The sequence below is a fragment of the Sciurus vulgaris genome (assembly GCF_902686455.1).
Source record: "Sciurus vulgaris genome assembly, chromosome: 5".
NCBI classification, from domain to species: Eukaryota; Metazoa; Chordata; class Mammalia; order Rodentia; family Sciuridae; genus Sciurus; species Sciurus vulgaris.
This window is the reverse complement of record NC_136465.1, coordinates 77,570,372-77,586,510: the sequence shown is the minus strand read 5'-3', so window position 1 is coordinate 77,586,510 and position 16,139 is coordinate 77,570,372. Positions and strand designations below refer to the sequence as shown.

The 16,139-nt window shown below is 35.2% G+C and overlaps 1 protein-coding gene across 1 annotated transcript in view; it reads left to right on the top strand.

Annotated features, from left to right (window-relative positions):
- The window catches only part of LOC306662224 (pregnancy zone protein-like), a 65,290-nt gene that overhangs the window by 37,272 nt on the left and 11,879 nt on the right, over positions 1–16,139 (top strand). The window contains 10 exon segments of the mRNA XM_079141754.1: positions 2,844–2,854; positions 2,856–2,987; positions 4,212–4,361; positions 8,136–8,300; positions 8,739–8,841; positions 13,042–13,189; positions 13,851–14,079; positions 14,926–15,052; positions 15,397–15,518; positions 15,989–16,040. Coding sequence (XP_078997880.1) covers positions 2,844–2,854; positions 2,856–2,987; positions 4,212–4,361; positions 8,136–8,300; positions 8,739–8,841; positions 13,042–13,189; positions 13,851–14,079; positions 14,926–15,052; positions 15,397–15,518; positions 15,989–16,040 — 1,239 coding nt within the window.

Genomic DNA, 16,139 nt, shown 5'->3' with positions numbered 1-16,139 from the left:
CTGTATTTGGGGCTGAACTCAGGTTTGCCAGAAATCAGTCACCTCAACTGTGGGCCCCCACACAGTGGTTGCAAAACATTTCCTTCCTTTGTCCTTTGCACATTACCTGGAGAGATGGCAGCTTTGTTTTCTCTACACATGAATATGTGCAGTGGATATTTGACCGCTCTGGCTGGTGCTTGCGGTCTAGCCATGGTAGGGCTGTGCTGCTAGGGATTTTCTTCCTTATTTTATTACATCCAACCTCCTGAGTCCAAATCTGCTTTGAATGTCCAGTTTAAATTCTAGAAAAGTCCCCAGCTTTTTTGTTGTTGTTGTTGTCGTTATTCACCCAACTTGCTGAGAAGTGCCGGTCTGCTTTCTTGGTTTCACTCCACAGAGCAACCCAAGAAAATGACCTCCTCTCTTCTGCCATCCTGAAAACCCCTCAGACACTCTTTTAAGGTACACTAGTTTGTTCACTTTAGTTCATCTCTTCTATTTGACACTAAAGTAAAACCTTTTTAAAATCTAAGCTTCCTTCCATTTTCTCCCTAAAAATAAATGTATTACTATTCATCTTAATATTGCAGAGAAGGAAAGATAATTATGAAAAATTGGAAGAATAGTAATAAAGTTTCTTTCTGTGCCAGACCTTAAGCACTTCCATACATTAAATTGGGTTTACTGCATGAATAATTGGAGGAAGGGAACCAAGTTTATTTTCTATCCTAATTTTATCCATGTGAAGGAGTTAAAGAGAAACATGAACATGTAGTATCTAAATTCTAACCTAAGGCAAACATTTTGCCAGCCTCCACCTCACCACAGAACTAAATTTAAATACTATTTGAACTTGTTCTGTGTCTAACATTTTCTTTATTTTTATGGTCCCTCTCCCTAACAATTTGGAAAATAAAATACCAATTATTTATTAGAAATTTTTAATTGTATGTTATAATTGTTACAAATTATGCAGTTGCTCTCCATTAAGAATCATTGAAAACCCTAACATTCTATATTTGTTCACCACTTGTTTAACTTTGACTTTTTTAATTGCTCAACTTGGATTGGCTCCCATTGTTATTGTTTTACACTATTCGTACAGCATTCAAAGTTCTAATTTCAGACTATTTTTGAATATGTTTAAAATTCAGATATAGATTTTAAATAACAAAACCCTCACAAATGTCAGTAATAAGGAGTTTAATTTCTTTAAATTATTCTTTTCAGAAAGAGGTCTGCTCTAACTCCTCTCTCTGATTTTATGATATTTCAAGTCTACTCTGCTTTCTATAGTTAGCTCAAGACACGTGATGAAAGGACTGAAATCATTTTTAGAGGGGACAATTTATGTCTTTTTTCACGATTGGAAATGAAATTTGACCTGTCCAATTGGACAATGCTATGAATGACCATGGCACTGCTTAAGTGACATTAGAAATCCCATTTCCTCCCAACCTTATGAGTGCTTATGAGTTTTGCTACATAAGCACATCCAGCAAACAATGTTAAGTTTAAACTTTATATAGTGTTGGAAAAATCCATTTTTACAGAGAGTTAAGCCTCTTTTAAACTGAGCATCACCAATAGCAGGGGCTTTAAGACACTTTTTAAAAAAATAAATTTTATCTGTACATATATAAGGTGTTCAACATGATGTATGGGATAATGTAGGAAACAAAATGGTTACTATAGTGATCCAAATAATAGATACATTATCTCACCTGGTTGCACATTTTATTGTATATGTACCAAGGGCAGCTACAACCTACTCAGCAGAAATCCCAAATACAGTATATTTTTGTTAACTATAATATTCATGCTGTACATTAGACTTTCTCATCCTAATGTAATACTTTACAAAATTTACTGAAGGATATTAGACTTAATTTTTAAACACTTATAGTCAAAAGGGAAAATCAGTTGTAATTTATCTATGATTATAATGTCCTTGTCCTATGTTATTTTGACAATAACAATGTCTAAAGACTTGTTTTTTCTATATGTAGCCTAATTGTACCAAGAATACGTGACTGGAAAACTTGGAAATGCAGGACTGTGAAGCCTTATAGCTGGGTGTCTGGGTATAGGATGTGGAGAAGAGGAAGGAAGGTGTGGAACAAATGACAGATTGTTTTCCGTCCTTTGTGAACCAATATTCCAAACTCTTTGTTATCATTAAAAAAAATTCCTTAGTTTTTTTTGTTTTACAATTACTTTTATTCAACTAAATGTGGGTCATAAACTCAAGTCAGCATTGAACTTTCAGAAACGAAATATTGCATCTGGTCTTTGTTTCTTTTAGCTAGTCTTAAATTTTAATGTGCTTTTCAATGTGCTGAGTACTATTCAACACTTCTGTAGACACACATTAATAGGACTTGTAAGAGCTTAAAACTGCAATGAAAAGTTGAAGTTCTACATATTCTTTAGGAAGTTTAGTGCCCATGATTTTTTTCATATTCTGAGATTTTAAAAGTCACATATTTGAAAAATATCTTACAAATTTGAGCACTATTTAAGTTGAAAAAATCACCTCTAGTCTGAAGTCTAAATAAAATGATCACCATTCATTGTGCATACATGTGGAGCGACTTGAAGATACTAATATTTAAGTTGATTTAGGCATCAGTTAGGTGGAAAATTAGATGAAGAAAGGTGTAAGTGAAAGGAATCTTGTTAATTTAATGTACAATTGAAGTCATGAAGGGAGACATCAGTCTATTAATATCACCAAATAACTTAAATGACATTTAAAGAGACTAAGTCACCAAATGCATAGGCACAGTTCTGAACTGGGTGAGATCAAGCAATAGTGTCCTAACTCACCACCACATTTCTCACTCTTTCCCACACTCCAGTGAAAGGCAGTTTTTTCCTTGTCCCTCTCTGTGGAGTTAAACATCGCTCCTATCGCACGAGTGCTCCTCTTTACCATTTTACCAGATGGAGAAGTTATCGGAGATTCTGAGAATTTTGAAATTGAAAATTGCTTAGCCAACAAGGTAAGTGATTCAACATAAAATGGTAAGAACACAAGTAAGTGATACTATAGCTACCATCAATTTTATCCCAAAGAAAAGTGGACCCAGAAGAGTAAAATGAGTTGTTCAGTGGTTCCCAATAAATTAATGGCAGAGTCAAAACTTCAGGCTTCTAGTACAGCACTGTTTTAATTACTCAAAGCTGCCACCACATAAAATATAATTCAGTTTTATATTAACTCTTTGCTGACTCCACTGTATGTATATATAAGGTCAATACTCAGAAGTTCCAAACAACTATAGGACAAATACAAATAACAAGAGATACCTTTTCATATACCAGAAACATCAATGGGCCTCTAAATTCAAACAAGCTATCCTTGTGATGTCTAAGTTAATGTCTTGGGAGAAGATTGATATATTGAACAAGGATTAAACGTTTTTTTCACAATAGCTAAGCTATGGAATTAACCTAGGTGCCCTTCAACAGATAAATGAATAAAGAAAATGTGACACACACACACACACACACACACACACACACACACAGGAATGTTACCCAGCCATAAAGAAGAATGAAATTATGGCATTTGCCAGTAAATGGATAGAACTGGAGACTATTAGGTTGAGTGAAGTAAGCCAATCCCAAAGGCTGAATGTTCTTTCTGATATGAAGATGCTAACACACAATGAGTAGGGCATAGAAGTTCATTGGATTAGACAAAGGGGAAAGAAGGGAAAGGAGGCAGAATGGGAATAGGAAAGACAGTAGAATAAATGGGACATAACTTTCCTATGTTCATATATGAATACATAACCAGTGAAACTCCACATCATATACAATCACAAGAATGGGATCCTAATTAGTATAAATTATACTCCATGAATGTATAATATGTCAAATACACTACTTGTCATGGACATCTAAAATGAACAAAAAAAAAAAACCCAAATCTTTGGTCAAATTTAATTGATGTGGCTATATTTCAAAGGGTTGGCATTTCTCAAAGGACTCCTATTCCCTGAACAATCTAGAATCTACCTAAATTAAAGAAATGTAGTTGATAATAAAAAAATAATAAACCTTTTCAATAAACAATGAAGAAAAGACGTGAAAAGAGGTTCCCAATTGACAATCCTGATGTAGTCCTACAAAGCTGAATGTAAGGATGACTCAAGAGATGCATGTAAATGCATGATTGAATCAGAAAGTTGACTTTTTTGACTTTTCTTTCAATTTCACAGGTGGATTTGAGCTTCAGCCCAGGACAAACACTTCCAGCCTCACATGCCCACCTGAGAATCATAGCTTCTCCTCAGTCCCTCTGTGCCATCCATGCTGTGGACCAAAGTGTGCTGCTCATGAGGCCTGAAGCTGAATTCTCTGTATCCTCGGTGAGTTCCGGTCAGAGTTCAGGGATCAGGAAGACCATGAAAAGGGCTCAGAGCAAGAGAAGCCTCTACTGAAAGTAAAATATGACAACAAAGATACTTACCACTTATGTAGTCCCTGATAGTTTCTCTCCCTGTCCCACAGAGGTGTTCTCACCTACTTACCCCAGCATCCCAGAGAGTATATAATAGCCTCATTTTAAGATGACAATACTAAGAACTGGACAATTGAGGTATTTGTGCAAGATTACCCAGAAGTAAGTAACTGAGATGTGATTCTGAAACTCTGCCTGCAAGTTTTGATTCTCCCTATGGCACAACTTCTATTTCTATAAGGAATCGAATCTAATGTTTTCATTTTAATGTCTTCAATAATCTTAATGAAAGGTACATTTTGTTTAGATTCTTCACTATGAGACAGTTATGTTCAAAAAAGAGAACAGATTAATGAGTTGCTAAAAGTATTACATAATATGACTTCTGTCTAAATAAAATATTTTTCGTCTCAGGAGTAAATAAACTTGCTATAAAATTGATACTTGAAAGCATTAGGGGGCTGGAGATATAGCTCAGTTGGTAGAGTGCTTGCCTCACATGCACAAGGCCCTGGGTTCAATCCCCAGCACCACAAGAAAAAAAAAAAAAAAAAAAAAAAGAAAGAAAGAGAAGAAAGCATCTTAGGGAAGTCACGCACCTTCTAACAGATCTATTCATGTCTCTGTATTCCTTGGGATCTGTGAAAATGCTAATAAGTAATTCACAAATTATTTTCAATAATTTTTTAAAAAATTCCCTACTACATCTTTGATAGAAACACTGATTCACAGACTAAAATTCTGATTTTCTGCTTTTTCTTGTAGTTGTAATAATTTGTGGTGTTAACTCCTGACATGTCATGCTAATTTATTTACTGTCTTATCATTCTTCTTCTTATTTTAAGCCCACTATGTGCTGGATCTGTTGCAGGAGCAGAGGAAAAAGAAATAAGTGTATTACAGTCCTGTCCTTACTGAACTGTCATTATTAGGAATAATTCGTAAAAGGCTATATGTGACTCAGAAAAAGAGCAAAAAAAATGTTATTACCATTTAGAAAAAAATACTGTCAAATACATAGTTTTCAAAGAAACAATTATCAGAAGGAAGGGAAATTTTTAGAAACTACATCTCCAAGTTTTAAATAGAAAACTAGGTTATTTGTATTTTGAAAATTTTCAGCATAATGTAAAAAAATGTGATTTTATCTTTGTCAAAAAGTTATGGTAGACCAGTGTAATTCCACTTTATGTTAAACCACAAGAATGGGATCCTAATTAGAGTTAAGTTATACTCCATGTATGTGTAATATGTCAAAATACATCCCACTCTCATGTATTTCTAAAAAAAATCAAATATTTAAAAAGTTATGGTAAATTTTATAGCTTTAACTACCTCATGAATTAACATTTTAAAGGACTGATTAATTTGCCTGGAGGGGAAGTATTGCTATTTTTCTATGTTGGGAGGTAAATCGGTAATATTAAAGTTTATTTTGGTATAGGTATACCTTTGGTATACCAAAGGTATAGGTACTTCACAGGTTTAAAATTCATATATATGAACCAGAAACTAGAACAAACACAAAATAAACTTTTGTTCATCAAAACATATATATTAAGTAGAAACTAGAACAAAAACAAAATAAACTTTTGTTCATCAAAATTAATGTCCTTCAGCTTGAAGCACATAATCAAAGTTCTTCTCTACTATTTTAATAGTTCAAAATAGCTCTTCATAAAATAATACTTCTCACACTGAAGAGCAATTTTATTTCTCTACTTAATTATAAGATGGCATCAAGAGTTAACCTGGAAAAGGGAATTTTCTCTCTATTTTCTTTGGAAACACAATTATTTTACACTTCCTATATATGGTAGTCTATTCTAAACTATTACTTTCAGCATATATTAATAGAATTTAGTCTACTTCTCAATATTTATATCTACTCTGTTTAGTCATATAAATTTTTTAAAGGTTTCTTATTTATTCATTTTTATGTGGTGCTGGTAATTGAACCCAGTGCTCACACATGCTAGTCAAGATCTCTACCAGTGAGTCACATCCCTAGCCCCTAGTCAATAAATTTAATGGTTGTTTTGGTTGCATACAAAGTTTTGAGTGTTATGGAGATGAGACAGGATCATAATCATAAATGGAGATTTCAGCTTTTTAAGTTATAGAAATATTTAAGCTCACTTGCTTTGAATAATAACTTAGAAAACATTGATTTATCCAATAAAGACAATGCATCTTCACCGATGGGCCTATTTAACTCTTCTACTGGAGAATAAAGGTAAATAAGCAAAGAAGTATAAGCTGTTAGCTATCTACTATTGCATAACACTTTCCCCAAAAACTTAGTGACCGAACACAGTAACTTCTATTATCTCATCTAGTTTCTGTGAGTCAGGCATTCAGAACAACTTATCTAGGTGGCTCTGATTTGTGATCTCTCATATGATTATTGCCAACATGTTGGCCAGAGTTGCAGTCTTACAAAGTTGACTGAATTTGGGAGATCTGATTCCAAGATGGGCTTTTCACATTACCTCATATTTCTCATCTCAGAGACTTCTTATTACCAGAGAGATTTCTGGTAGGACGAGGGATCCAAGAGAGCTAAAGCTCTTGGCCTAGCCTTGGAAGTTGTACACTATCATATCCACAATATCCCTCAGGATACAGGATACAGGATGCAAGTCAGTCCTATACATCATGGGAAGAACACTGCAAAGGCATGAATGACAATAGGCAGAGATTATTATTCAGAGAAATTTTGGAGATGGTCTTCATAGGCTGCCTGCTAACCTCCAGTGATTCATGATCCTCCCACATGTAAAAGACACTCAATCTTCTGTCTGTGGTTCCTAAAATTCTCGTTTTAAAATAACAACAGCTCAAAAACTGAATTTCACCATGTAAATCAGATCCAAGTAGAGAGGATGCTTCCCAGGGTAATTCTTCAGGTATAGTACCTCTAGTTATGAATATCTTGAACTAAAGTGAAATTAAGTCATTTGCCTCCACACACCAAACACACAATGGTGGAACTGTTATGGAATGATCACTAATGATGCCCTGTACAAAATGGGGAAACAGAAGGCAGGCACTCAGGAGTTACTAGTCTACAGTAGTTCAAAGATCAAGCCAGGCAGATGCTGGAAGGTCTTCAGTTAAGACAATCTTACTCTAGCCTAGGAATAAATATTCAGGCCTCTGGCTCTATGCTATGAGGATTTGGTTCTAAGTCATCCTTCTTTTTCCATAAAAAAGTAATCTCTTTTTGCAATTGCATAAATGTCTATCTACCCAAAATGGATGATATATGCTCATTAATGTGCCTTCTTCAGTACAAAAACAAAGCTGAGTAGACATAAAAATTTAACAGGGGGCAATAACAATTCATACCTAAATTCCATGGGGCATTATCATCATCATACACAGAGGTAAGTTAGATATCTCCTTCCAATAAATGATCTAGTTTTACCTCTAAACTCCACACTGAAGTTTTGATTAATACTTCACAATTTAAGATTTTATTACTCTTTGAAAGCAATTCCCCAAGCAGGTTTTACTGTTAAAAATCAACCAAATCTTTAAATTCTCTCTAAGGTACCAACTATCTGAATGTACTCAAGAAAAGGTTGATGATAATCATCCAATTTCTATCAATTCACTGAATAATTTTTTTTAAAAAAAGCAGGTAAAAGTTCTGCCTTTGATCTCCCTACTGTTACAGGTCTATAATCTGCTACCTGTGAAGGATCTCACTGATTTTCCTGACAATATGGACCAGCAGGAGGAAGAGCAGGCGAGCTGTGTACATTCTTATATCATTCGTAGAGGAGCAGTCTACATTCCCTTATCAAGTGATGACGAAGATGATGTTTATAGTTTTCTCAAGGTAAAGCGGGTGCTGTGTTAGGGTTTTTTATGTTATTAAAACTTTCTATTTATAAATAATTTTAGTAATTTTTTATTTCACCTTGCCACTTCATTTTTCAGCTGAGAAAATGAATTCAATGACAAAAGTAAAACGTCTTTCAATATCGCACAAGATTTCTGTTAGTAAGTCAGTTAAGGCTAGACCCAACCTCTGGCTATTCATCAGGTGCTTTTTAATTATAGTTATGTGTTTTTTTTCCCAACTAAACAAAATAAATAATAAAGAAAAAATATGAACAATCCATAAATTATAGTGATTTTTCTACAGTGTGTTTCCCAAGTTGTGTATATCTCCATGGAATTAATATAAGACTATTGGAATTACACAGAAAATTTCTAAGGGTAATATTTTTAAAAGTCTAATCAAGTTTATAAAGGGAGTGATCATTTTTTCCAGGGTATGGGATTAAAGGTGTTCACCAACTCAAAAATTCGAAAAACACCATCTTGTTCAGTTACCTACATACCTACAAGAGCAGCTGGACAAGGATATTATGGAGGTAAAATAACGAGTTGCTTTTAATTTGGTTGCATATGCAATACTACTTTTCTGAAAAAGGTAAAATGAGATCAATAATGTAGCCCTATCTCCTTTGCATATACACAGAGAACCATGATTTATTAGTTATTTCTTGCTAAGATCACTTAGTTGGTAAACAGCCTATCCAAAACAGATCAGAGGTTTTTTTGTAGATTAGTCAGATGCTTCAAGGTACAAAATCAGATGAAACAGAATATTCCAATGTACTATCAGAGTATAGTGGAAGGAGAGGGTAATTATCATTACGGAATCAGGAAAGACATTGAGAGATGCTCCATCTTATAAAACAGGAGAAAGGACAGAAATATCACATAATTCATGACCCCTAAAAATAGTACTTAAATAAAGCAACCTTCTTCTAGATCTTTCAACTTCCCATTAAAACTTCTATCCTATCCTCAGGTCTACCTACACTCAAAGCCCATTATTCACCCTTTCTCATTCCTCTTCACATGATTTGGACTACCTTTTCTCCAAAATATTCTGGATGTTTATCTGCTAATAAATACTTACATGTTTTAAGCTCAAATTGGGAATCAGAAGTACTATGTGTAGAGTAGGTAAGTAATGTCTATTTTCTAAGGCTCAAATCCTTCATTAATAAATTGAAGGAATTTGACCGAAACTTCTTTATAGCCTTGCAAAATACCCAATAAAATAATTACATGTAATTTATCAACACAAATTAATAATTTCTTTAAATATTATTTTCTGTGTTCCTTGACATTAAGGTTACATTTAATGTTAATATCCATTTATAAACAAGTCTTACCATGATGAAAATCATACTATCAGCTCTACTGGAAAAGGTCATGTTTTAGTCAGCTTTTTCACTGTTGTGACTTACAGGATCCAACCAGAACAATTGTAGAGGAGGAAAAGTTTATTTGAGGGCTCGAAGTTTCAGAGGTCTTAGTCCATAAAAGCCCACTCCATTACTCTGGGACTCATGAGGAGGCAGAACATCATGGCCGAAGAGTGTGACAGAGGGAAGCATCTCACGTGTTTATCACGAAGCAGAGAGAGAGAGAGATTTACACTTGCCAGATACAAATACATACCCCAAAGACACACCCCAATTTCCACCTCCTCCTACCACTTCTGTTACCACTCAATCAATCCCTATCAGGGGTTTAATTCACTGATTGGGTTAAGACTCTTACTACCCAATCACTTCTCCTCTGAACCTTCTTGCATTGTCTCACTTGAGCTTTTGGGGGACACCTCACATCCAAACCACAACAGGCCATAGGCTGGCTTCCGTAAAATTCAGTAATAGCATGAATTTCACTTTTTCATTAATGGTAAATATGATTTTGTCATGTAAGGTATTATATAAATGATGAAGAATAAATTATAAAGAAAAGGAAAATAATCATAAGAACTATATAGAAAGAATTTCAAGTTTAAACTTTTGAGGTGTGGGGAAAAGGAAATGTTCTGGACTTTGTTAAGGATAGAATTTCAGGTATCTGATATGTCAAAAGAAAGAACACCTAAAATGTGTGATAAGTACCAAAAAGGGGATTGAACATATAGATATAAATGAGCCAAGAAATGAAGGAACTAAGAAAAATGGAATATCTTGTGAATGCTCTTGATAATTATTTAAAGAACATGAAATCCTTCCCATAACTGTTGGGAAGCCATCCTACCATCTCAAAATCTTTGATGATATGGATTGGTATATACAGAGAAGGCTTTAATAGTATCCCTAGGACCTAAGAGAAAGAGGGAGGGAGAAAGACAATAGTTGAACCAAACCAGGGACTAAAATTATGTTAGACAATGATGGAAACGAATAGTTCCTAAAACAATAAAAGTTAAAAATTAACAAATATAGAAGTTATTCATTCTTACTCATAAGTTTAAGGCATAGAAGTTATTCATTCTTTAGTTCAATAACTGACCTACTTTCTGATTATATAACAAATATCAGAAACAAAAATCTTCAACTTTATGAAGGTTATGTTTCTAATAGGCATGAGAGATCATAATCAAAATAAGCAAGAATATTATATGGCTCATTAGAAGATGATAAATGCTATAAGGAAAATTCAAATAAGGAAAGGAATTTGAACTAGTAGGTGTTGCAAAGTTACATAGGGAGGGCTGTGGAGGTCTTACCAAGAGTGAGATTTAAGGAAAACCTGAGTAGAGCAAACCACATGACTATCTGAAAGAAGATTATTAGGGCCACAGGAAACAATATTAATAACAAAAAGTACTTATGGAGTCCTTTGTTAGGTATATTTCCTTAATTCCTGTAGCAACCTTATATGGTAGACATTCTTATTACCATTTTTTCAGATGGAAAAAAAAAAATCCTGAGGCCCATAAAGGTAAAATAACTCAGTCACCAACCAATAAGGTGTGGAATGGGAATTCATGTCAGTGAGTCTCACTCCAGATCCCCTGCTCTGAACCTCTACGCTGTTCTGCCTCTCAAAGACTTTAAGGTTAGAACTTTCCTGAAGTGTTCTAAGCAGAGTAAGGAAACTTCCATGGTTGAAACAGAATTAAGTGTGAGCAACTGGAGACAGAGATCAGATCAATAACTGAGGTTACACTGTGTAGGGCTTCTAGAATCAAGGATGAGTATTTGACTTTTACTGTGACTGAAATGTGGGGACTTTCAGATGAAGTGTGATATGACCTAAGATCCTTCTCCAATGAAACACTAGACGCTAAACTAAGAAAAACAAGTTTCAAGTTTTTGTAATTTTTTGCTTAAAGTTATTGAAGGTCAAAGGGAATATTACAAAATTAGACTGAGCAGTTCATTTTAAGCCATGAATAGAATATTCAACTGGAAATGTTTTGCAATCAGGAATGAAACAGAATATAAGCGGGTTAGTCCAGAGATCAGCACCTTTTCATAAGGTCATGCAGGAAAAACAAGCCAGGACAGGGGAAGTTAAGTTGACATGATTTTTTTCTTGGGACGTGGCTGGACTCAAACACATTAACAGTAGTTTATTAATTGTGGTATGAGGAAGTATTGAACTTTGTTATAGAGACTTAAAGGATAGAGTCAAGTCGACAATAAAAACAAATAATACATCCATCATCCCAAAAAATGGAGCTAAAATAATACATAATAGTATGGTTTGTCAGCTACAATAGCTGGAGGAATTAGCAGGTCTTTGAAATCTAGGGTAGGAAACAGAAATGAATTCACTTGGGCACATCATCCATTTATATATTTAAGTATTGAAGATAAGAATAAATAGAGGGAAAATAAAATATTCATGAGAAAACTAAGTCAGAAATAGAGAAGGTTACCACTTAGAAGGACATGGAGAAAAGCTGCATGATATCCATTAAAGAAATTACTCCTGATGCTTTCTTCAGAAGCATCTATTAGGGGGAAATTAATGGAAATCAGTTTTTCATAACTTACAAGTATTCCTTCACAAGGTATTTCTGAAATATCAAATTGGATACCTGGATAGAGATCCTAACTCAAATTTATCATGAACATGATTTCAGGCACAATATGAGCCAGGCATCCTTCATATCTTGCTTTCTGCTTTCTTGACTTTTAAAGTGATTTCTTTATCTGAAGTATAAGGCTAAAACCATGTGGAAATAACCATGGTTGGTATCTTGAATTTTTCACATCCCTTTTCTATAAACTAAGCAGAATAAAATCTAATGTTCTAGTCTGGCTAGAGAGGAGTGAATTTTCAAGCTTCAGTACTGGCACACAGAATTTGTATCATTGGATTCTGTTCATTCTATTGGTAAATCAAAATTTCCAGTATAGCTACCCTCACATCACCTAAATAGCATTTTATAACTTTTTGTTTGGTTCCTCTAAGGATGAAGCAATACTCTCACCTTAAAAACCAGCCCTTCTCACATAAGACCCATAAAATCATCTGTGAGTTATCTTGTTATTCCAGCTACCATTCACATATGTTAGGCCATATGTACAATACATGGAATTGACACCTTCAACAAAGATGTCTCTCTGCTCAGTGAGTAAAAGAGCAACAAATGATTTCCAAAGTTCTACAACACCTAGGAGAAAATTCACCTAGGAAAATTCACCTAAGAAAACTGAAAATTTTCTCTCCTACATCTCACACATGCACTGTGAAATGAATAGATGCATTTTCTTTAATTAAACTATTATTTTCTCTCATTTTATTAGCAGCAGGAGTATTAGCAAGCCATAATATTCCTCAAGTAGGTTTACATAATATGATAACTTCAAATAATATGCAAAGTCCAGAGCCGCTTCTTGAAACCGTGCGGAGCTATTTCCCTGAGACCTGGATCTGGGAGTTAGCAGTGGTAGAGTACGTAATTGCACATTTCTCCGTTTGCTGTGGGGGAGGGACTGCAGGTCCTCCAGCATTTTCAATCCTAAGATAATTCTTCTGAAATGGCACCTCTTTCCCTTATCTTAACCTCCGACCCTTTCAGGATAGACTTAAGTTCAGATGCTTTATTTATGTGAGTTTGTTAATATAATTATCTCAAGAACTGAGCAATTCTAAAATAATTATTCCTGAGACTGGCAGAAAATAACCATGGGAGCTAAAAATATACAAAAGCTGTATTCAGGGAGCTTTCCATAAACAGCATAATTAGAACAAGTACATAAACCAGGCCACATTAATATAATGGTCTATTCATGGAACCATGTTTTTAAAATTTTGCTTAAATAAGAAATGATACAAGTAAGGAAGTTTTAGAACCAAATTGGATCATACTCAAATATATTTATTTAAAGTACAGCCTTGTGTAATATGGCCACAGGCTAATAAGGGAAAGAGGTGCCATTTTGTGCCTTTCATTTTCCCAACTCAGTCCCCAATATATAATCTAGTCCACACACATGGCCCACACTTGTGCACCCTTAAGTGATCTATTTCTCCACAGTAGTTTTACACTTATTGATTCCCACTTGAGAAAATGTTTCACCTACTTTCTGTTCTTCACACGGTGTCCTCCCAGCTCATCAGGTGTGGCTGAAGTAGGAGGAACCGTCCCTGACACCATCACGGAGTGGAAAGCAGGGGCCCTCTGCCTGTCCAATGACACCGGGCTTGGTCTCTCTCCCACGGCCTCCCTCCGGGTCTTCCAGCCCTTCTTTGTGGAACTCGCAATGCCCTACTCTGTGGTCCGCGGAGAGGCCTTCACACTCAAGGCCACTGTGTTGAACTACCTTCCCAAATGCATCCGGGTAAGGAAAATAAGTGTGAATTGGAAGGGTGGATAGAACAAAAGACTCCTTTACTCAAAGTTCACAGCACTAAGAATAATCCAGGGAATTATGTGTTGATACTACAAATCAATTGTATGTGGTAGGGCAGGACATGATCACTGAGAAAATATGACACATATGCTACAGGTGTTTAAACCACAGATCATTAAAAAACACAATTTTTTAAAATTTTCCTAAAGTTTCTTAAAATTGACACAAAATTCAGTTTTATCAATTCCATGAGTGGCATTCTCTGGGCCTTCATCTTGAGATCTCCACAACACTGGATCTAGATATAATTTATCTTATAGCACTTATCTCCTTGTAAATTATGTCATCATTTTGTAGTATATTATCTCCTTTGAAACACAATATCCTCAAGTTCAGGAACCTAGTAGGTACCATTCATAGTGTTTCATGCTTTGTACAGAGGAGACATGTATAATTTAGAGGAAGTGGGGGAAGGAAAGAAAGAAGGCAGAATCAGGAAGAAAATCTATACAGCAGACAGGAACCTGAGGTTGTTTCCCCAAGGGCAGTATGTAATCACTGCTGTTCCCCCTCCTCCACTGCTGCTGTGTCAGCAAATTTCTCTAATCTGCCCTAATGTAAATGCCAGATCTTCCTAGTAGATAGGCAATTGTGAATTGCATCATTGCTATTTTCATGCTTCTTAAAGCATAAATCATAAATCAACTTATGTATCAAACTTTAAAAAAAAATTCCAATGTAAAGCAACATCCCACACTTGGCCCCGATTTCATGTGTTCATTGTCTTTTCATATTCTGTTCATTTCTATCTCTTTGCCTCACTCGTGGGTATAGGTTAGTGTGCAGCTGAAAGCTTCTCCAACATTCTTAGCTTCCCTAAATGAAAAGGCAGAAGAATCCTATTGCGTTTGTGGGAATGAAAGGCAAACCTTGTCTTGGACAGTGACTCCTAAAACTCTGGGTGAGTGACAGTTCTCCAAAAGGCTTACCAGTCACCAAGGATAGTGGATATCCAAGCACTTCTTTCACTGCCTTGATATTTTTTGTTGTTTTCCAGGGATATAATTCTATAAAGTTGATTTCTTCTCTTTTTATTTCTCCCCACAATGACCACTTCCCACCATTCTCACCTGACTTGGTCCCCACAGTCACTACCCTTGGGTAATGTTTACTCTGCACATTGATCTTGATGTTTTTAGCTATATTTCATTCTCTGGCCAACTGTAAGAATGAAGTGCAGCCCTTAGAGGTATATGAACTGCTAACAAGATGGATACTCAATTTTTATGTTGTTCTTTGTTTTAGGGAATGTGAATTTCTCTGTGAGCGCAGAGGCAATGCAGTCTCTAGAACTGTGTGGAAATGAAGTTACTGAGGTCCCTGAGATTGGGAGGAAAGACGTGATCATCAAAACTCTGTTGGTGGAGGTAAGTCAGTCTGGCCCACTTGACATATTTTTCTGAGCCCCTAACAACTTACAGTGTGTTCACTCTTGAAACAACAAAGGACAATATCATGCTCACCCAATCCATTCTATAAGACTAATGGAATTTCTCACCTTCAAAGAAATACAGGAAACATTGCCAGCTACTGTAAGTAGACTTTTTCCATAAATCATTTGAAAACTATTCCCTTTTTAAAAATTTCTACCTCTCTCCTAAGATTTGCAGATTTCTTGTAACTATTATTGATTCACTAGTCCTATCCTCAATTTTCATTTTACCCTCTACCAGTCCCCCTGGTTCTTCAGTGTTTTATGGATTTATAATACGAATAAGTAGGATGTTGAACATCATTTCTTGTAAATACTACCTTTCAAAGGAAGGGACCTATGTTGTCTTTCTGTGACATGGGGATATGTTTATACCATTACTACTCTTCTTTCTTTTCACCCAAGCCTGAAGGTATTGAACAAGAGGAGACCTTCAACTCTATGACCTGTGCTTCAGGTGAGAGTCCACCCTCAAAATTAATGTGAGAACAAAGCTACACACAGGTAGAAATTTCAAGTTACTATGTATATCCACACATATTCTCTCCCTTAATTT